Here is a 21,285-nt window from a genome sequence, read left to right on the forward strand (position 1 = left end):
ACAGCCCGCGGGCCCCCCCAAAGCCCTCCAGAGACACCCCAGTTCCATCCTCTGCTGCGGTGGCAGCTCTGGGGTCCCCTGAGCATCCCTGGACCCTTCCCAGTGTCTGAAATGCGGGACTGAGTCCCACGAAGAGGAAGGGGCTGGTGCCCAAGGTCCCGTAGTCACTGGCAGCTTTGAGACCAGAATGCGGGGGGTGGGGAGGGGGTAGTTCAGACCTCACCCTCGGTGGGTGGGGCCTGGGCTGCTGCTGGCTGTGGCCCTTGGTGGGACAGGAGGGGCGGGTGCCGGGGCCGGGCTAGTTCAGAAAAATCCCCTGCCTTGGAGGATTCCAGGAAAGCGTCTGCCCTCCCTCCCCCCTGCCCTCCCTCCCCCAGCCTCTAGGGACAGCTGAGCTCTGACTCCAGGGGGGCGCCCCCTGCAGCCAGGGCCTTTAGCCAGCTTGCCCTAGTCTTGGGGGTCCTGGAGGCTTGTCCCTGGGAGACTCATTCTCCAGGAGGCAGGACGGCCCCTGTGGCCAGCTGTTGTCAGGGCTCAGGACGGTGCCTCTGCTCCCTGGCTGGGCCGGTCACCTTCTAGACGGTCCATCTCGGTGCCTTAGCTGCGTCTGACCCTCTCCATGCCCAGGGCCCCTTGTGGAACAGGCAGAGCCCACCCCCTTGTTTCTCAGTGTGCATGAGTGTGGGGTTGAAGTGGCTAAGCTCGAGCTGCCCCCAGCCCCCAGGGGTGCCGTGCTCCGCCAACACAGGAGTTGTCCAAGTGTTGGAAGCGGTTGCTGATCATCAAGAATCGGGTGGTTTCACATTAAAATGGGGATTCCCAGCTTGAACAGGAACCCTCGGCCCGGCTGGTGGCGGTTACCGCCTTATACCCCCTGCGCCTCGCCAGGCCACCCTGTCCCCATCGCCCACCGTTGTATCACCCCCACTGCTGCTTCCCTGGTGAGCATTGCCTGCCCAGCCCGGCTGACAGTACTGCTCTTGGGCTGTGTGTCCCTGAGGGCCACCATCCAGCTTGCCCGACAGCACCTCTGGGGCCTCTTCTCACCATGGGGAGAGCTGCCTTCTCTGGAGCCCCGGAGTCACCAGAGGTTCAAGTCCGGCCTCCCCTCCAGTGGTGCACCTGCCATCCTTAGAACCCCGAACCTCCATGAAGGAGGGAGCTGGGTCTTGCCAGCCCAGCCTGGGGGTCAAGGACACGTCCCAGGGACCTGGGCTGCCTTGGGCCTGCAGCAGGGCCAGGATGTCCAGGCTGGTGGACCTGATGGGCAGAGAGGGGCTGGAAGGGAGGGCCAGGGCAAGTTTTGTAGCCGCTGCTTACAGCAGGCACCCCAGGGACTCCTGCCACCTGCTTATTGCAAGAGCACCAGGAGCCCAGGGGAGAACATCGGGGGCCAAAGCCCCTCCCCAACCTGCCTAGTCCCACCATTCTCCTCCCCCTTCTGGGCCCTGAGCTAGGCTCTAGAGCCTCCACGACTTTGGGCCTGGTACAGACCCTGTCCCCGCAGCAGACATGATCCCTGCACCGCCTCTGAAGGGCTCAGCTCGCCTGCTCTGCTGCATTCCAGCCTGGCCCTCTAGTAGGCCTGGGGTCAGGCCCGTGCCAGCTGGCGGCCAACCCTTGGGTCCAGGTGCCGTGACCCCATTTCCTGGCCCTGCTGCAGAGGCAGGGTGCTCCTGCCTGGCAGAGCTGCCTGGGTAGCCTTGCCCGCGGCGAGGAAAACTGGCCCGACCTGTTGGAGGAGCCAGCCCTGCCCTCCGTGCCTTCCTGCCCCTGCACCGCCCCCAGGCCTGAGTCAGTGGGCCCCCCGGGGCTGATGGGCAGGCACCAGCAGAGGGCAAGTTGGCCTCATAAGATTTTGGTGTAGCACCCAGGTGGGCTCCCAATGCCAAGTTCTCACCAAGGCTGGGAGGGCCAACAGGAGCCCCTCCCCCAGCCCACCTGCCTCTTACCCTCTGCCCTGAGCCCCACGTCACTGCAGGCTCCCGCTCTGCCCCCTGCCTGTGCCCACACAGCAGCCAGCTCGATCTGATCTATTCCTTTCTGCTTCAAATGCGTCACCAGCTTAACTGTCATATAATGGCCGGAATTCTCCTGATGCCCCCCTGGCTGGGCCGGCCAGCACGTCACCATCCTCCTCGTTCCTCCAATGGGCTGTGCACCCACCTGCATGGGGCCTTAGCGTGCACTGAGCTTTCTCTCTGGAACTCTCTCCCCTGACTTCCGGGTTGCAGGGAGGCCCTCCTATGCCCACAGTGCCCAGGGACCTTTCCTTCAGGCCTGACCCGCCCCACTCGCTGACTTGGGGCATTTTGCGGTCAGTTGTCATCCGCCTCTTGCACTGGGCTGTGAGCTCCTTGAAGACAGGGGCGGGGTCTTCTACACTCTCCATGGGTCACCTGCACGAGCCAGGGTCCAGCACAGCGCGGCTCCTCAGGAAAACCCACGGCCACGAGTGGCTGAGTGCGAAAAACCCCGTTAGGGCTGCCGCAGGGACCTGCTTCCCATCCTCTGGAGCCGGTGTCCGTGAGGAGGGCACCCCAGGCCACCCGGCACCCCCAGCGCGCCCCCACAGCAGGGAGGGGGCAGGCCAGATCAGGAAGGGCAGCCGCCAAGCCCTGCCGGCCAGAGGTAATTAGGGGCCTGAGTTACTCACAGGTGACAGGCCTGGGCCTCCAGGAAGCTGTGGAGACACTGAGCCCCACCCAGCCTCCCTGCCCACTCTGGGTCCTGGGGGGAGCAGCTCGCCAGGCGCAGACAGGGCAGGTCGGGGGAGGGGGTCTGGCTCCTTTGTTGCCCGGGTGAGGGACAGAGGCAGCTGCCACAGCTGGGCGACCCCTGACCTCTGGGCCCACAGTGGGGACGGGCTTCTGTTTGAGGGCGAGTGTGGGGGTCCAGATACAAGGGCTCTCGGGACGTGACTCGCAAGCCAGGGGCAAGGAACAGAAAAAGGCGCCTCCCCCAGAGGCCCTGGGCAGCAGGCAGTGCTCACAGGGCCCCTCGGCAGGCAGAGGCAGGGGCTCGGTGGCTTGTCCTCTCTCATCGTCTCCAGCTGCCATCGCCTCCTGCCAGGACCCCTACCTGGGGAGCAGCGTGAGGACAAGATCCCTCGTCCGCAGCTCGGGATAGGCAGGGATCCACGGCAGCCGGGGAAGCTGCTCCTCCCAGGGCACCTGGCTCAGGCTCGGCCCAGGCCTCAGAGTCACAGCCTGCGTCCCTGTGTCCCTAAGAAGTCACCATGGCTGACCAGCAGCTCCTGGGCTCCAGCTAAATGCCTGGTTCCTGGACCCCCCCATAGGCAGCACTTGGGGGTAGGGGTGCTAGAACCCCATCACGCTGGCCTGATGTCCCCCATATGCAGGGTCTCCCCGAAGTTGGCACACTCGGGGCGAGGATCAGGCTGTGGCTGCACAGAGAAGGGAAGGCTCCAGCACGTGTCCTGGGGAAAGCAGGCAGGGCGGGGGGGTGGAGAGACCCAAGCGTAAGTGCCCGGAAAAGCGGGGCTGGCTATGGGGGCGTGGCTGGGCATTGAGGGCCCAGGGAGAGGAGGCGGAGGGTCGCGGGACGAGGCTGGACGCAGCCAGAAGGGCAGTGGCGCACACCGGGGCTCGCCCGAGCCTGGAGCCCCGGGCTCACAGTGCTCCGCCGACTGGCCCTCTCCCCCAGGTCTCTGATGCCCCTGCTGGACCCCGACTCCGGGCTCCTGGTCCTGGCAGGAAAGGTGAGTGAGCAGCTGGAACTGGCCCCCGCCCCCGCAGCTGGCACCCTCCCTTCGGCCTGGCGCCCAGCCCCGACCTTTGATGCCACTAGCCTCCCAGGCAAGTGGGATGCGAGAAGGGGCAGGAGCAGCCCAGCGCAGAAGGCACTGCGGCCCAGGCTCGGCCCCCCACCTCCAGGCTGAGGGGCTGCCTGTGGGCATTTCACGGGGCTTGGGTAGCTACTGCCCCCCAGAGAACAGCTCCTCGAGGCCTGGCATTGGAGAGGGTCACATTTGACACGCAGCAGGCACTCAGGGGGCGCTGGCTGCTGGCCCTGGGCCTGCCGCCTGCCCCACCGTTCTTGGGCCGAGGCCTTGGGGGCGATGGGGGCAGCGTGCGTGTGGTCAGGGCGGAGCTCAGGCCGGGCCTGTTCCAGGGCGAGAGTCGGCTGTCCTGCTACGAGGTGGCCCCGCAGCAGCCGGCGCTGAGCCCAGGTGAGCCCCAGCCCCACCCCACTCCCCTCATCCCCCCCTCGCCCCTCCTGCCCCCCCTGACCACCCTCCTGTGGTATCCCTGCCAGTGAACCAGTGTGTCCTGGAGAATACGCTGCGGGGCGCGGCCCTGGTGCCCCGGCGGGCGCTGGCCGTCGCCAGCTGCGAGGTGCTCCACGTCCTGCAGCTGAGCGCCACAGCCATCCTGCCCATCAGCTACCACGTGCCCCGCAAGGTGAGGGGGCCTGGCCCGGGGGGGCAGGGGGGCCTGGGGGGCTCGGGGCCTCACCGCCACTGTCCGTCTGCTCCCAGGCCGTGGAGTTCCACGAGGACCTGTTCCCAGACACCCCAGGCTGTGTGCCCGCCTCCGACCCCCAAGCCTGGTGGGCGGGGAGCAATCAGCAGGTAGGACCAGGCCCGGCTGGCGGCCACCCACCCTGTGTCACCAGGGGCACCTGGCAGCAGCCCCCGCCCCATGGTCCAGCTGGGCCCTGAACTGGGCCATCCCTCTACCCCACCCCGTGCCTCTCCTCCCTGGGGACCTGCACCCACTCGGTGCGCCTGACCCCTACCCCTCTCTACAGGTGCAGAGGGTCAGCCTCAACCCGGCCCACCGACCCCATGCCTCCTTCACTTCCTGTCTCGTGCCCCCGGCAGAGCCCCCTCCTGACCCAGCCGAGCCTCCAGAGACACCTGTGGGTGACACAGACCCAAGCGTAAGTGCCCAGCCTATCCCCCCCACCTTGCTGTCCACAGAAGCACTGGGACCCTCTCCAGTGCCACGGGGACCCGGGGCCAGAGCTAGTGACGCCGTGTTCAGGCTGACCGGTTTCTTGGTTCTTTAATTCCCTTTAATTCTTCTTTTTTCCTCTCTGGATTTCAGTAGCACGCACATACATACTTCCTACACCCCTTCACCCCCGTCACTTTGTACATCTTTGTACACTGTGCAACCTAATACAATAACAAAGAACTTCAGGACTTCCCATGCTAGCCATTTCTAAGTGTAGTTTGGTGGCGTTCGTCACCTTCATGATGTGCTGCCATCACCACCCTCAGTTACATCGCCCCAAAGGAAACTCTGTACCTGTTAGGCAGTAACTTCCCGCTCGCCACCCCCACCGCACTGCCCCGGTGACGTCCAGTCTTGTGAGTGTGTGTTCTGCCTATTCTAGATGCTTTGCATGAATCATTCACTCTCTGTCCTTTCGTGCCTGACACCTTCACGTAGCATTTGTTTTCCACGTTCCTCCAAGCCGTAGCACGCGTCGGAACAGCACTCGTTTGTGTGGTTGAATAACATCCCGTTGTTTGGCTGACACCTCGTTGTGTGGACCCGCTGGCCTGTGGTTTGACACTTGGGCTGCTTCCACCTTTCGTCCACCGTGAACAGTGCTGCCCTGGACGTTGGCGTACAGGGATCTGTTTGAGTCTGTTTGCAGTTCTTTGGGGGTTGTAGGCCAAGGAGCGGGGTTGTCGGGTGACAGGCTAAGGCTCTTAGCTTGGTGAGGAACAGCGGCCAGTGGTCTTTTTCGCCTTTCGTGATTGTCAAGAAAAGCAGAGAAACTCAAGAACCAGAAAGAACCTGTGTTTTTGTTTGTTTGTTTGTTTGTTTTGGAGGAACAAAGGTTTCAAAAGCAGGACTTAGCACCTTTTTGGGTGTCCCTAAAGACAAGGCCTTAAATCGTGCCTGCACTCCCCCGAGAGCGGGAGGCGGCCATCGGCCCAGCCTTCAGTCAGCTTCCTGTCTGCCGCCCCCGCCCGGTCAGCGTCTGGGCTGAGCCCCCACCCCTAGCCCCCCGCCGGGCAGTCCTGGGGTCCGGCAGGCATCCCCTGTCCCCTGGCCAGCCCGCCCTGCGCCTGCCGCGCTGACCTGGGGTGCTTCTCCCCCAGGAGGGGTTCTCCTCCCCCGCCAGCTCGCTGACTTCGCCCTCCACGCCCTCCAGCCTGGACCCCTCGCTCTCCAGCACCAGCGGGGTTGGCACCAGCCCCAGCCAGAGGTCACTGCAGAGCCTGCGGGGTGAGCAGTCCAAGGGGGGTGCACCCCTCCTGGGGAGCCCTCTCTACCCACACCCCCAGCCCCAGCCCCACTTCCCTAAGCCCCACTTCTCACCTGCCTTACCCCCAAGCCCCGCCTCTCACCTGCCTTATCCCCCTAAGCTCCACCTCTCACCTGCCTTACCCCCCCAAGCCCTGCCTCCAACCTGCCTTACCTCCCCAAGCCCGGCGTTTCACCTGCCTTGCCTCCCCAAGCCCTGCCTCCCCAAGCCCTGCCTCTCACCTGCCTTACCTCCCCAAACTCCTCCTCTCGCCTGCCTTACCCCCAAGCCCCACCTCTCACTTGCCTTACCCCCCAAGTCCCGCCTCCAACCTGCCTTACCTCCCAAGCCCCGCCTTTCACCTGCCTTACCTCCCCAAGCCCTGCCTCTCATCTGTCTTACCTCCCCAAACTCCGCCTCTCGCCTGCCTTACCCCCAAGCCCGGCCTCCAACCTGCCTTACCTCCCAAGTCCCGCCTGTCGCCTGCCTTACCTCCCCAAGCCCTGCCTCTCATCTGCCTTACCTCCCCAAACTCCGCCTCTCACCTGCCTTACCCCCAAGCCCCGCCTCTCACTTGCCTTACCTCCCCAAGCCCTGCCTCTCACCTGCCTTACCTCCCCAAACTCCACCTCTCACCTGCCTTACCCCCAAGCCCCGCCTCTCACTTGCCTTACCTCCCAAGCCCCGCCTGTCGCCTGCCTTACCTCCCCAAGCCCTGCCTCTCACCTGCCTTACCTCCCCAAACTCCACCTCTCACCTGCCTTACCCCCAAGCCCCGCCTCTCACTTGCCTTACCTCCCCAAGCCCTGCCTCTCACCTGCCTTACCTCCCCAAACTCCACCTCTCACCTGCCTTACCCCCAAGCCCCGCCTCTCACCTGCCTTACCCCCAAGCACCGCCTCTCACCTGCCTTACCTCCCCAAACTCCACCTCTCACCTGCCTTACCCCCAAGCCCCGCCTCTCACTTGCCTTACCTCCCAAGCCCCGCCTGTCGCCTGCCTTACCCCCAAGCCCCGCCTCTCACCTGCCTTACCCCCAAGCACCGCCTCTCTCACCTGCCTTAACTCCCCAAACTCTGTCTCTCACCTGCCTTACCTCCCTGCAGCCCCACACACACAGCCCCACAGCCCCGCTGGAATCTTTAAGAAGATGACAGGGGCTCCTGAGTCTAAATTGTGAAACTAGAACAGGGATTCTTAACCTTTTTTGTCCCACGGACCCCTTTGCCAGTCAGGTGAAAACCACGGATCACTTCTCAGAATATAGTGGCAGAGAGTTTCATGACACTCAACATCCACATGTCTTTAAATGACATTTTAGGATTATTCAAAATTACGTTTTACAACTTTCCTCTGATTTCAACACCTGATAATGTAACACGGTTTAACATCTGTTCAGATGGTCATTTTTGGCAAACATTTAGAAATTCGGGTTTTCCCACGGCATCATAAAACCATCTCTGCCATCCTTACCAGCCTTTTTAGAGGTAGTCATATTGCACTCAGACCACACTACGTCAAAATAAGAATCATACGAAGTCCACACCATCCTGTATATTAATAAGTATAGCACACCCGCACCAACACATCCCCGCAAGAATAATGTTTCTCTGAATTTTCAGTTCACACTCACAGATGCCCTGAAATCTTTCCACGGTACCCTTGGGGGTCCGTGGACCCTGGTTAAGAACCCCTGAACTAGAGGGTGCCCGGACCAGTGTTTTTCAAGCTGTGTTCCCTGGAGCCCCAGAGATGCTCGGGGACACGGGGGCAGCTCTCCCTGCCGGGCAGGGGCGGGCAGGCCAGGCGTCCTCAGGCCTCGCCCGGTGTCCCTGCCGCCCGCCAGGCCCCAGTTCCAAGTTCCGCCACGCTCAGGGCACGGTCCTGCACCGAGACAGCCACATCACCAACCTCAAGGGGCTCAACCTCACCACGCCTGGTGAGAGCGACGGCTTCTGTGCCAACCGGCTGCGCGTGGCGGTGCCCCTGCTCAGCAGCGGCGGGCAGGTGGCCGTGCTCGAGGTGAGGGCCCAGGGAGGGCGTCCCAGCCCCCGGCTCCCCTTGGGGCCTCCGGGCAGCAAGGGTGCTAAGGGCCCCCCCTCTCAGCTGCCCCATGCCGTGGGTGCCATTCTCACCCCCATTTTACAGATGGGGGCATTGAGGCACAGAGAGGTTTCGTGGCCTGCCCGAGGCCACGCAGCCGTGTAAGTGGTGGAGCTGGGGCTCACACCCGGCCGCCCGAGTCCCGAGCCCGCCTTCCGCCCACCATTGCACGCTGCCCTTCCCCCACGTTCTGGGCCGCACACACAGTTGGCACCTGGGGCTCAGGGCACGAGGTGGCTGAGGAGGGAACCTGGGCCACCGAGCGGTGGGGCGTGGGCTGCAGAGGGTGGGGATCCAGGCACGCTAATGCCCCCGCGGTCCCCAGCGCCTGGGCTGGCCGGCCCAGCTCTGACGGGCTGCGGGGCGGGGGTCCCCCCTGCAGCTGCGGAAGCCCGGCCGCCTGCCCGACACAGCGCTGCCCACGCTGCAGAACGGGGCGGCCGTGACCGATCTCGCCTGGGACCCCTTCGACCCCCGACGCCTGGCCGTCGGTAAGGAGGCTGGGTATCCGGGCTGCAGGGGCCGCGGGGCAGCCCTCGGGGCCCGGGCCCAGCAGTGACACTGGCCCCCTCCGCAGCCGGCGAGGATGCGAGGATCCGACTGTGGCGGGTGCCCCCCGAGGGCCTGGCGGAGGTGCTCACCACACCCGAGGCCGTCCTCTCAGGTCAGGGGGCCGGGGCGGGGCCGGGCTGGGGGATGGGCCGCAGCGGCTGCCGAGAGGCTCAGCGGTACCCCGTGCCTCGCCCCCAGGCCACACGGAGAAGATCTACTCCCTGTGCTTCCACCCGCTGGCGGCCGACGTGCTGGCCTCCTCCTCCTACGACCTCACTGTTCGCATCTGGGACCTCCAGGCTGGAGCCGAGCGCCTGAGGCTGCAGGGCCACCGGGACCAGGTAGGACAGCTGCAGGGACAGGGACCCAACCCCTGGCCGGAGGCTGCCCCTTACATCCACACCCACCCCTAGATCTTTGGCCTGGCGTGGAGTCCCGACGGGCAGCGGCTGGCCACTGTCTGCAAGGACGGGCGTGTGCGGGTCTATGAGCCCCGGAGGGGCCCAGAGCCCCTGCAGGTGAGCAGGCATGCGCTAGGGGCGGTCCTCCAGCCCACTGGACCCCACCAGGCCTCACTCGCTGTATCCCAACAGGAAGGCCCAGGGCCCGAGGGGGCCCGCGGAGCCCGTGTTGTCTGGGTGTGTGACGGTCACTGTCTGCTGGTGTCCGGCTTTGACAGGTGAGGGCGCAGAGACCACCATCCCCTTCCCCCAGCCTCAGCAGCTACCTTGTCCCCTTTCCCCAAACACACTCTTGCAGAAGCTGTCTCCACCTCACTTGTTGGATGAATGGAGAGATGGGCTGATGGGCGGATGGTGAATGGATTGATGAGGGACGCATGGGTGGATAGGCAGACAGATGGATGATGAGTGGATGGGTGGGTGGCTGATGGCTGATGGACGTGAACAGAGAGAGAATGGATGGATGGATGATTGATGGGTGATGGGTGGATGGATAGTGGATGATGGGCAGATGGATGAACAGGTAGAGAATGGACAATGTATAGATGGATGATTGGTGATTGATGGGCAGATGGATAATGAATAATGGGTGATAGATGATGGGCAGTTGGAGGTATAGATAGAGAAATGGGCAGATGGATGGCCAGGAGGGAGGGAGGCAGGGATGGAGACTGAGTCCACTGGAAACCCAGAGGGTTGAGGTCCAGGGGACTGTGCTTGGTGGGCAACCAGGTAAGCGCAGGAAACACCCGGGCGGCTGGAGAGGCCTGGGAGGTTGGCCTTGGAACTTCTGAGGAGTGCCAGGGGAGGGCTGGAGGTGGTGTGGGCTGGGCCGGGCCACGAAGTGGGTGGGAATCAGCCACCTGGAGGAGTGTGAGTGAGGGAATGAGGCAGAGTAAGGGAAGAGAAGTGCACGAAGGCCCAGGGAGGCCTCAAAGACCCGACTTAGAGGCCACGGTGGCCACGGGATGGTCCTGGGGCCAGGACTGTGCTGCGGCCGATCTGAGCAGAGGGGGCCGTAGCCATGAGGCGGGGCGGCGTTTGGGAAGTCAAGGACCCGCACCGCCCCCGCCCCCACCCCTGCAGCCGCAGTGAGCGCCAGCTGCTCCTGTACGCGGCCGAGGCCCTGGCAGCCGGGCCCTTGGCCGTGCTAGGCCTGGACGTGGCGCCCTCGACCCTGCTGCCCAGCTACGACCCCGACACCGGCGTGGTGCTGCTCACGGGCAAGGTGGGCCGGGGGAGCCCCAAGCGGGCGGGGCCGGGGAGGGAGGCCGGGGCCCCTCCGCGGCTCACAGTCACCTCCCCCACCCGCCCTCTGCTCCCCAGGGCGACACCCGCGTGTTCCTGTACGAGCTGCTCCCTGAGGCCCCGTTCTTCCTCGAGTGCAACAGCTTCACCTCCCTGGAGCCTCACAAGGTGGCCCCGCACGCCCCCCAGCTCTGGGGACGCGGGAGGGGGTGACGCCCCTCCCTCCGACCGCAGCGCTCCCTCGCCCTCTCGTGGGCGTTTGGGGAAGTGCGATGGGCTGGTGCCACGCCCGCTGCTCCCTGAGCTCGTTGTGACATTTCCAGGAATTTAAATGCAACATTATTAAAAACCAAATTATATGAAGTTGTATAACCTTACAACTAGGCGAGTTCTAGTAGAAACAAAGGTAATACTCAAAGTTTATTTGCCTCCTGATTATCTAATCGGCTCTCCTGCTATCGGTGCCCTTGAGGTCGTTTACACCCACTGGCGCTGAGTGGCAGAAACGTCCCACGCGCCACCGCCGGCTCTCCCCAGCAGCACGTTCAGCAGCTGGCGTTGGCAGCTTGAAATCAGCCTTGCTGGGAGGACTTACCCCGCAGGGAGAGGCCGAATCCTCAAGTCAGAGAGCCGGGTGTTAACCAGCTGCCAGCACACCTGTGCCTAGGGACCTGCTGGCCCTGGGACCCCTGAGCCCTGCCCTGGCGCTGACCACCGCTCCCCGCAGGGCTTCGTCCTCCTGCCCAAGACAGAGTGCGACGTGCAGGAAGTGGAGTTTGTCCGATGCCTCCGGCTCCGCCAGGCCTCCTTGGAGCCTGTCGCTTTCCGGCTGCCCCGAGTCAGGGTGAGGTGGGGGGCCAAGGCCTCCCACGCGCGGCCTCCCTTCCCCGCGCCTGGCGGGGCCCTGCCCGGCCTCATCCCCAAACTTCTCCACTCGGGGCCCTTTAGGGACTCCTGTTCTTGTATTCTGCTGAGCTTCTGCCGCCCCCAGACTGCAGGGAGGGTCCCGGGGCTCAGCACACACTCTTCTAAGGCAGACCGGTGGGCTCCGGGCCCTGGGTCGTGCCTCAGGACTGCCGCTTCCGCCCTCCCTGCAGAAAGAGTTCTTCCAGGACGACGTGTTCCCAGACACGGCCGTGACCTGGGAGCCGGTGCTCAGTGCCCAGGCCTGGCTGGGCGGCGCCAACGGGCAGCCCCGGCGCCTCAGCCTGCAGCCCCCTGGCATGATCCCAGGTGGGGTGAGGGGCTGGGCGGGGGAAGCAGGGGAGTTGGTGGAGGTGGGGAAGAGGGCAGCAGGCCCGAGTCCAGTCCTCCGGCCCTGTGAGCATGCAGAAACTTCTAGCACTGTCAGGAATGGGCATCTTCAGACTCCTCATCCAAGCCCCCAGAGGGCAGGGCCCATGGGCTGTGTTTCTATCCCAGTCCATCCCAGCACACGGACTCACACACCCACACACACCCTGGTGCCCTGTGACTTTGGGTCGCTGTCCCAGAATCCCTGAGGGGCTGACGCCAGAGGCTTGGGTGGGGGGCTCGCTCATACCTGTCTTTGCCCCACCCCAGTGAGCCAGGCCCCTCGTGAGGCCCCCAGCCGGCGTGCTCCATCCTTGGCACTCTTCCTGGAAGAGAAGTCAGACCAGCAGAAGAAGGAGGAGGTCGGTGTGGGGTCCCGGCCTGCCTGGTGATTGCCCCTCGGTCCTCCAGGGCCCACCGGGACTCAGGGGAGGGGCCACGTGCCACAACTCTCAGCCAAAGACTCGGGAGACCCCCGCCCCATAACAGGGCCCAACCCAGAGACCTTGAACCCACGTTTGGTGGGCCCCTGGCATCTGCGTGAGAGTTTTGGGGCCGTGAGCGCGGTTCTGGTACCACGTGTCACCATCCCTCTGTCTCCACGTCGCTGGCATTCCCATCTCTTTTTTTTTTTTTTTTTAAACAACAAAAACCATGGGCTCTGGGGTCCTCGGGGCCAGCGAGGGCCATCACCCCTTCCCCTCCCCTGTGCACCCCCCAGCTGCTGAACGCCATGGTGGCAAAGCTGGGTAACCGGGAGGACCCACTCCCTCAGGACTCCTTTGAAGGCGTGGACGAGGACGAGTGGGTGAGTGGACACATGGGCCCGTGTCACCCTCCCTCCCGCGCCCCCACTGGATGCACCACCCCCCTCCCCCACACGCTCTCAGCTCTCTCTTGCGTCTTCATTTATCTCCCCAGGACTAGCCTGCCTGCCACTCACCTCCAGCCTCACCGCCGCACCCCCTTCCAGAACCACCGTGAGCCCTCTGCACCCCTCATTGCTGCACCCCCAACTTGGAAGCCGCCTGTCTGGCCTGGGCCCACCTCATCCTGGTGGCCTGGGTACCCTTTGGGCCTTTAGTGCTTCCATGATCTCTAGGCCCCACTGGCCACTCCTAGGTACTGTCCACCCCTCTGCTCACTGGGGCCAGCAGCTGCGGTGCTGCTTGCCTGCTCACATGTGCAGCCAGGGGCCAGGGCAGGGGCAGTAAGCACGGCCCTGGGCAGCCCCTGAGGGGCCCATCTCCCCTGCCCTTCCCACTCATCTGGGCAGCTCTACCCGGCACCTTTAGTCACTACCCGCCAGCCCTTCTTGCCTGCGGCCCCAGTTCCAACAAGGGTCTCGGGGGCTGGCCCCCCACCAGGCCCTAGGGAGCAGCCCTAGCCTCAGGGTCTGGGACTGGCTGGCCCTGCCACCCCAGCTGGGAGCCATCATAGAGCAGGTGGCCCACCGGGTGGGGGGGGGGTGCCCTGCAGGACTGGCCTGCATGTGCCCTGTTGTTTTCAGCAATTAAACTTTCTCAGCTGGCCACTCCTAAGTGCTGCTCTGTTCTCTGTGCTGTCTGGACAGGGAGGGCCAAGACACTGGGGAGGGCAGCTGGCTCCCAAGGCCACCAGCCGCCTGCCACTTGGGAGTTCATTCGTTCATTCAGCACATAGGTACCGTGCAGTACCCAAGTGGCAGAGGCCAGGAATGGACAGAAGAGACAAGGTCTTTGAACAAGCTTCTTATAGTCTACCAGAGAACAGACCATTCAAGTAAGCAGGTAAAGAGACTGTGAAGAGAACTGTAAAGAAAACAGTCTGATGCCAGAGTAAGTGACTTGGATGTGGGGGAAGCAGTGTGTTCAGCTGTCTGAGAAGGTGACATTTAAGCTGACACCTAGAGCTGATAGGCTGAGAAGCAGCTTGCCACAGAGAGAACCAAGGGAACAAACATATCAGACAAAAGGAAAGAAGGCTTGGGCACAAAGGGAAGAAAGCATGTAGGGACTGGAGGAAAGGAAAGAAGGGCAGAGGTCTGGCGCGTGGTCCAAGGCAGTGCGTTTTTCATTTGGTCCACAGTAGCCAAGAACTGTCCATGTGCTGGTGGCTTCTTCAGGGGTTTGAGATACAAACGTGAAGAAAACATAGAAATCCTGCCCCTGACCCCTGAGTTCACATTCCAGTGGGGGCAAGCAGATTATAAACAATAATCAGATTCCTGAAAAAGTTAAACACAGTTCCCATGTGACCCAGCAATTTCTCTCAGGTATAAACCCCAAGGAGAAGGTGGCGGGGGGGGGGGGGGGGGGCGCTCAAAACAGACACTTGCACACCGATGTTCACAGCAGAATTATTCGCTAATGCCAAAGGTGGAAGCAACCCAGGTGTCCGTGGACAGATGAGTGGAGAAACACAATGTAGTCTGTACATACGATAGAATATTCTTCAGCACCACAAAGGAAGTTCTGATAGATGCTACAAAGTGGTGAACCTTGAAAAGGGAGCAGTATGCCAGTCACAAAAGCCCACGTGTGTGATCCCACTTACATGGACTGTCCAGAACAGGTCAATCCCCAGAGACAGAAAGTAGACTGGTGGTTGTCCAGGGCTGGGGAGGGGACCCTGGGGAGGGGACCCTAGGGAGGGACTACTAACGATCAGAGCGAAGAAGGTGTTCTGGGATTAGTGGTGGTGGCTGCACAACCCTGGATATACTAAAAACCACTGACTTGTACACTTTCGAAGGATAAACGTGTTATTAAAGATTAGAGAATAGCGGGCAAGTTGCAGAATGGGGGCTTCTGAGTGAGGAGGTGACGTTGGAGCAAAGACTTGAAGGTGAGGGAGTGAGCCTCGCGGGCTTCTGGGAAAGAGCGCTGCGCTCCAGGCAGAAGGATCCTGTAATGAGACGTTTTGAATTTCCGGGTTTTTTATATATTCGTGAGAATGTGGCATCCAACTCCTGATTATGTTCGTGGGGAAGGGTTTTATGTTTAATTCATGTTTTAGCCCAAATAACTTGACATCAGAACTTGCCCCACCTTGGAGCCAGTTGCTCCCAAAGGCCCGGGGTAAACCAGGCAGGGTTCGGCGGGGGGCGGTGCCCCAGTGAGCCCGAGGCAGGCCCCGCCCCTTACGTCCCGTGCGTCCCTACCGGCGCCCCGCCCCCACAGGGCCGATGCGGCGCGCATGCCCCGCGCAGCCTCGCGCACGCGCGTTCCGCGGCCGCCTCTGACCTCTGACCCACCGGCCGCCCTTGAGCGCGCGGCTGCGGGGCCACGGAAGCGGGAGCCGGCGCCCACGAGGCGGAGCGGCCGCCATGGTGAGGCCTGAGGCGGGCGCCGCTGGGGCAGGGCGCCGGGCGGGGGCGGCGAGCTCCGGGCCGGGCTGCGGGCGTCGGCGGGCCCGCGTTTCCCGGGCCCCAGCGCTTCGGGAGCGGAGCCGGGGACGGCCCGCGGGGCAGGGACGGCTCCCCGGCTTGAAGGCAGGGTGAGCCTGGCTGGCCGGAAATACCCAGGCAGGGTGGTCGCACGTGTGTGCCGCGTGTGCCAGCCCCTGTACGAGCAGCTGCGGGCTGCCAGAGGGAGCGAGCACCTGCTCTGACTTGGAGTTTTCCTACATCGCAGAGTCCCCATTTGAAAGCTGGCAACGGGGCAGGACTGGCACTTGTACCTGTGGCACCGAAAACTGAGCCTCTCTAGTACGGTATACCATTGTTAGACACCTATAGTCTGTGCACCGGCCCCAGGTCCTACTGGCTACACCGGGACACCCGGGGAACCTTTAAAAATACCGGTTCTTGAGCTCTGCTCCTGGGACCTCTTTCTCTCTGTATTTATTTCCATAAGTTATTCTGACCCAGCCGGTTTGGAAGAGTTGCTTTACATTCTCTTCTTTAATCACTAATCACAAGAGAAACACAAGTAGTAACACTTCCTGGCAACATACAGGTGCCAGGCCTTGAGCTTTTTATGAATTCTCTCATTTAATTCTTAGGAAGCAGATATTATCATCGTCCCCATTTTACAGCGCTGAATTTCAGGAAGTATAAATAATTCATACGGTGTGTGTGTGTGCGCACGCGTGCATGCATGTTTAAGAGGGGCCAGCCAGAGCTCTGCTTTCGCAGAGGGGCCAAAGGCCTTTGGAAACTCAGTCCTGGGGCATAGAGGTTACAGAACTCCAGCTCTGGCCAAAGCGAAGCTGGCAGTGACCTGGCTGATTCCTGGACAGCTCCGTTCAGTCAGTATATGTCAAGCACCAGCTGCTGGCCTGGGAACACGGTAGCAGAAGGACAGTTGTGGTCCTGACCTCCCTCCTGGCTACTTGTGATGCCAGCAGCTGTGTTCAAGGGCCCTGGGGGACCAGAGCACCCTTCCTGTCTTGTTGTGTTTTGAGAAGGGGTGGTCCTCGGGCAGGACCCACTCACCAACCTGTGGGCCTGGAACTGGGCCTTGAGGGGAGTTTCGCCTCCCTGACTATAAAAGCTGGGCTCCTCAATGCACTTGACGCAGGGTGAACCACGTTCCTGAGTCCTGCTGCCCCACGCTGTTTGTGGCCCTTTGCCCCAGTGGACGGCTTTGAATCCTGAATTGGACTATGTGGGTTTCAGGGCCATATCAGTGCACAAATGAGAAAGCGTATGTGCTGTCCCCTGTGGGCCCCAGGGTCGAGTCCTCTGCCTTTGACTTCTGCTTCCTGACCACCAGGTTAGCCTGAAGTTTTGTGCTTTGGCTGGGGCCCTTCGGGCCTGGACAATGAGATGTTTGGGGGCTTTCTGCAAGAGGCTTCAGCCAGTGGTCTCCAGCCAGCAAACTTAGCCACAGCTGGCCAAGCAGCTCCCCACAGAATTCAGCTGAGCATGGGCCTGACACATAGCTGGTGCTCAGGTGCATCTGGATAAGAGGGCTGGGGCATGGCCCACAGGAGGCTCTTGGCTGCACTGCCTGGTCTCTAGACCATTAGGTAGCACGTGGTTTCTTCAACTTTGTTTTACGTGCATTGTCTTGTGAGGGCCTTATAACTCTCCTGTGAAGTGGATATTATTCTCCCACTTTACAGTTTAAAAAACTGAGGTCAGAGAGGTTGAGTATATCATTTGCCCAGGGCCACACAGCTAGCAAGAGGCAAAGGCAGAATTCTGATCCATTCCAATGCCAAAGCAGCATTCTCACTCCCCTTCCATGCTGCCTCCCAAGCTCCCTGGGAATATAGCCAGACTTTTGAAGTCTTCACTGAAGAATATGAGGGCTTGTAGCCAATGCACTGGTATATTGGGAGATGCTTTGGAACTCCATAGTGCCTGGCCATTGTCAAGTGTTGTGAAATGGAGAAGAATGATAACTGGCATTTCCCAGGCGCTTCTTTGTCCTTAGGCTGCGTGCCACTTTACAAGTGCCATCTCATTAAATCCCCACAGCGCCTTCTTGTTGGCCACGTTTTACAGGCGAGGACGCTGAGGCTCAGGGAACTGAGAACGCGTTTGGGTCCATATCCGGGATTTGCACAGAGCCTGCTATGCCCACCACACCCACTGCCTCCCTAGGAGGGCCTCCTGCAGCTGTGGGGCTCCAGACAGTGGGAACCATGGGGCCCCTTGGCTGCAGGGGGGTGCCTAGGGGAGTGCTCCAGGTACAGCCTCAGCCCTTACGTTCATCATTTGGCAATAGTCACTGCCCTCGGCAGAATAGTAAACAGGGCATCGTGATGGGGTTGCTCATGGTGTGTGACCTGAAGGAGAGCCGGAGGCTTACCTCCTGGCCTGGCAGCTTCTCTGCTGCTCAGACAGGACCAGCCTCCGTCCCTCCTGGGAGCAGCTTTACACCTGCAGTCCAGCTTGCTGTAGCCCTGCCCTTGGCTTTGATCACAGGAGGAGGTCTTAACTGGGCTTTGCTTTCTGGTCTGAAACATAAGGCTTAGGAATTGTCCCCCTAGTTGTGAAAATCAAACCCAGTTCCATTTATAAATTCTCACTAAAGGCCCAGAATCTCAGCCGCCCAGTAAGGCCAAGCAGGCTGTTTTCAAGGCTCCACAAGGGCAGTCCAGGCAGCTGGGCTGCTGTCCTCTGTCCTTCTATGAAGACTGGCTGGCAAGCCCCTCTCTCGCCTTGGGGCTGGGCTCCGGGTCCTTGTTAGGTTGCTCGGCCTCTCTTCCACAGCCCAGGGACACTGGCTTATGGCACCAGCTTTGGGCTTCCAGCCAAGCACCCCTTGGACCGGCTGCACGTCTGGGCTGGTTGCTCAGCTCCTCTGTGCCGAGCCCCGAGTTGTCGGGACCGAATGGCACAGTGCCTGCGCCCAGTGCTGTCAGGGTTTGCTGACTGATAGGGAAGCATAGAGGTGACAGGGAAGCATCCTTTCCCAGTGGCACGTCCGCGCGTGTTTCATAGGCATGCCATCTGGCTTCTCTGTCCCTAACACAGTCTGCACGTTTTTCCACTTAACTCCAACTTCCTGGCCTGACCCTTGACTTCTTCACCAGTTCCCTAAGCTCTGGACAGCCTGGGCCACTGGCTGCCCCCTTCTATTTTCTTTCTTCCCACTCTTCACCCGTCCCAGTTCCTCCGCGTAGAAGGCCCTATTCTTCCCATTATAAATCCTTCTGCCCTTCAAAGCCCGGCACCACAGTGATACCATCTTCTGGAATTACCCTCTCATTCCTGATATTTCCTTCCATTGAGTTCCAAAGCCCTTGATGACATCTTGGTCAGACTCCCCCACGTGCTCAGCAGTATGCTGCATCGTGCAGTCCTGGGGGTGTTGAATGAATGAGTAGATGAACTGGCCTTACCTGTCTTATCATTTGGTCCTTTGGGCATTTTTCTGACCACCTTTTAGTGGCTTTTGGTTTCTTGGAGGGGGAGAGTGCTTTGCTGTCAGTAGCCCCTTAGTGACCTGCCATGTTGACGGAATGGCCTCACAATCACAGACCTCAAATGGTACTGGAAGGGTTTGACTGGACCTCAGTTTCCTACCTGTATAGGGGAGGCCTCAGGGACACAGTCCAGGTCACAGAGGGAGTTGGTGGCAGATCTGGGGTGGGGCCAGTGGCCTCTGTGGCTCCTTTGCCACATGGATCAGGATTTGCCCCTTGGCTTGTCTGAAGCCTGCAAAGCAGCTTTTCATCCGGGCAGTTTGGAGGGAAGGTTTGTGTCTGCTGCTCTGATCAGATCTGATCCCTCAGATCTCCAGAAACCTTGCAGCTGGGCAGGGGGGCAGCTGTCCTGTGTCCACGGCCCCCAAGCATGCAGCCCACTAACCAGGTGCCTGCTTTGCCCCCAGGCCAAGTACCTGGCCCAGATCATTGTGATGGGGGTGCAGGTGGTGGGCAGGGCCTTCGCCCGGGCCCTGCGGCAGGAGTTTGCAGGTAAGCTCGGGCCCGTTTCCCCCTGCCAGAATTACCCCCCTGGTTACAGGCTGCTGAGGCTGGCCAGGCTGGGATTCTGAGGACCAGGTGACTTGGGGCACTTTCCCAAGTGGAGGGCAGTCCTGAACTTTGGGAAGTTCCCCTGTAAGAGCGAGGCTGTCCCTCACCCCCATGTTTATCTTCAGTGAAACCTGATTAAAACGAGTATCCCGGGCAGGGATTGGCAAACTAGGGCTTGCCTAGTCCCCTTTTTGTAAATAAAGTTTTATTGGAATACAGCCATGCCCATTTGTTTATATGTTATCTGGCTGCTTCCGGGGCAGAGCTGAGCAATGCGGCTTGAAGTCTTTAACCTCTGGCCCTTTAAGAAAAGGGTTACTGGCTCCGATTCTGAGGTCTTTAAAAAGGTGGAGGTCCACATGGCCACATGCTCTGGTGGCCTAGGTAGTAAATAGGTGGGCAGCCAGGTCCTGGCAGAGCTACCGCTGTACCCCAGAGGAGAGAGGGAAGGGACAGGCTCATCTCCTGGTCTAGGTCGGGGACCCAGTGGGTTGGTAGCCAGATCCTGCCCTTATCCTCCAGTGGGGCACGTCTGTCCTTACTTCACTGTCCCCGGAGAAGAGACCCCTTCGGGCCACCTCTGTTCCTGCATGTCTCTTCTCCCCTGCCACCTGGCAGGGGTGAGCCGCCCCCTCGGGAAGCCTGGAGAAGGCCGAGGCTCACCAGCATGTCTGCACAGCCAGCCGGGCGGCAGCTGATGCCCGGGGACGCGCCGGACACCAGTCTGCAGCCGCATCCAACCTCTCCGGCCTCAGCCTCCAGGAGGCACAGCAGATTCTCAACGTCTCCAAGCTGAGACCCGAGGAGATCCAGAAGGTGCCTGGCCTCTGGCCAAGTGGAGATGGGGAGTGGGAGGCCGGCCGGGGGCGGGATGAGTGGAGGAGGGCCAGAGGGGAGCTCCTGGCCACAGCCAGCAGGACAGGTGAGAGCTACAGTAACTCTTAGGCCTGAGGCAGAGGCAAGAGTGGGCGGTGGCCGCCAGGCCTTCCGCCATGAGCACCTGTCAGTCCCTCTGCCCCTCACTGGGGCCAGGCAGCCCCCATGTCGCTCAGGGTGGGGGGCAGGGGTCTTCCACTTGCCCCCCTCCATCCTTAGCTCCCCCCGCTGCCTCTAATCCAGAGACTGCGGAGCTCACCTGGCCCCTCTCCTCCACAGAACTACGACCACTTATTTAAGGTGAACGATAAATCTGTGGGTGGCTCCTTCTATCTGCAGTCAAAGGTGAGTGGCTTCTGGGAGGAGGGTACCTTGGACCTCTTCTCCGTTGGGGGGGTCCCTCATTTCCAGGCAGGTGGAAAGGTGCGCCAGGCCTTTCCCTGGTATCCCAGCCACGGTGGCAGCTCCTGCTGCCAGACCGCGGGGCCCACAGCTGGGGGCTAGCTGGGGGCGTGCTCGCTCTGGCCCCTGGCGGCCCCAGGCGCCGTCTTCCTGTGGGGAAAAGATGCCAGCTCCCCACCTGTTCCGCTTGGACAGCTGATAAAGGAGGCGTTTGTATTCTGCTCCTGCTGTGGCCCTCTGGGGAATGCAGCCTGGACTTGAACGTGGAAGGGGAAGAGGCTTGCAGCCCTGCCTCGTTTTTTACCACCCCCTCCCCCAGGTGGTCCGAGCAAAGGAGCGCCTCGATGAGGAACTCAGAATCCAGGCCCAGGAGGACAGGGAGGAAGGAGAGACGCCTAAAACGTGACCACTCGACTCATTTCCACCCCACCCCTACTGCCCCTAATTTATAGCTTGGCAATAAATGTGTTTTCTGCACCTCTCTCAAATATGCATCCAGATTCCAGAAGGCAGGTTGCTCTTCCTGTCAGCCATGGGCTGTGCGTGCCCCACAGCAAGGCCGGGGCTGGACTAGGCCGATGAGGAGCCTGCCAGGCTTCAGCTTCAGGGTCACAGTCCTCTGGCTAGCCCCTGCCCTTCTGGGCCCCAGACCTCTGCCTCAGGTCCCCTCTCCCTGAGCTGATTTTGAATCTAGCATCTTGGTTATCTG

At 61.3% G+C, this 21,285-nt stretch overlaps 1 protein-coding gene across 2 annotated transcripts in view; it reads left to right on the forward strand.

Moving 5' to 3' along the window:
- CORO7 (coronin 7) overlaps positions 1–21,064 on the forward strand; it is a 56,797-nt gene extending 35,733 nt beyond the window's left edge. The window contains exons 10-31 of one of the 2 annotated variants that reach the window (XM_058286559.2): positions 3,667–3,721; positions 4,135–4,192; positions 4,279–4,424; positions 4,502–4,594; positions 4,774–4,905; positions 6,083–6,209; positions 8,075–8,250; positions 8,714–8,822; positions 8,909–8,995; positions 9,082–9,224; positions 9,297–9,401; positions 9,477–9,562; positions 10,431–10,572; positions 10,671–10,760; positions 11,320–11,436; positions 11,690–11,825; positions 12,156–12,247; positions 12,607–12,693; positions 19,154–19,238; positions 19,978–20,114; positions 20,454–20,519; positions 20,896–21,064. In XM_058286559.2, the coding sequence (XP_058142542.1) occupies positions 3,667–3,721; positions 4,135–4,192; positions 4,279–4,424; positions 4,502–4,594; positions 4,774–4,905; positions 6,083–6,209; positions 8,075–8,250; positions 8,714–8,822; positions 8,909–8,995; positions 9,082–9,224; positions 9,297–9,401; positions 9,477–9,562; positions 10,431–10,572; positions 10,671–10,760; positions 11,320–11,436; positions 11,690–11,825; positions 12,156–12,247; positions 12,607–12,693; positions 19,154–19,238; positions 19,978–20,114; positions 20,454–20,519; positions 20,896–20,982 (2,356 nt within the window). In that variant the 3' untranslated portion in view covers positions 20,983–21,064. Of the gene's footprint in view, positions 1–3,666; positions 3,722–4,134; positions 4,193–4,278; positions 4,425–4,501; positions 4,595–4,773; positions 4,906–6,082; positions 6,210–8,074; positions 8,251–8,713; positions 8,823–8,908; positions 8,996–9,081; positions 9,225–9,296; positions 9,402–9,476; positions 9,563–10,430; positions 10,573–10,670; positions 10,761–11,319; positions 11,437–11,689; positions 11,826–12,155; positions 12,248–12,606; positions 12,694–12,806; positions 13,427–19,153; positions 19,239–19,977; positions 20,115–20,453; positions 20,520–20,895 lie in introns of those variants that run through there. The other variant, XM_058286558.2, reaches the window with a different exon arrangement.
- Positions 21,065–21,285: the final 221 nt, after the last annotated feature.

Source organism: Dasypus novemcinctus, chromosome 23 (genome assembly GCF_030445035.2).
Source record: "Dasypus novemcinctus isolate mDasNov1 chromosome 23, mDasNov1.1.hap2, whole genome shotgun sequence".
Lineage (NCBI taxonomy): Eukaryota > Metazoa > Chordata > Mammalia > Cingulata > Dasypodidae > Dasypus > Dasypus novemcinctus.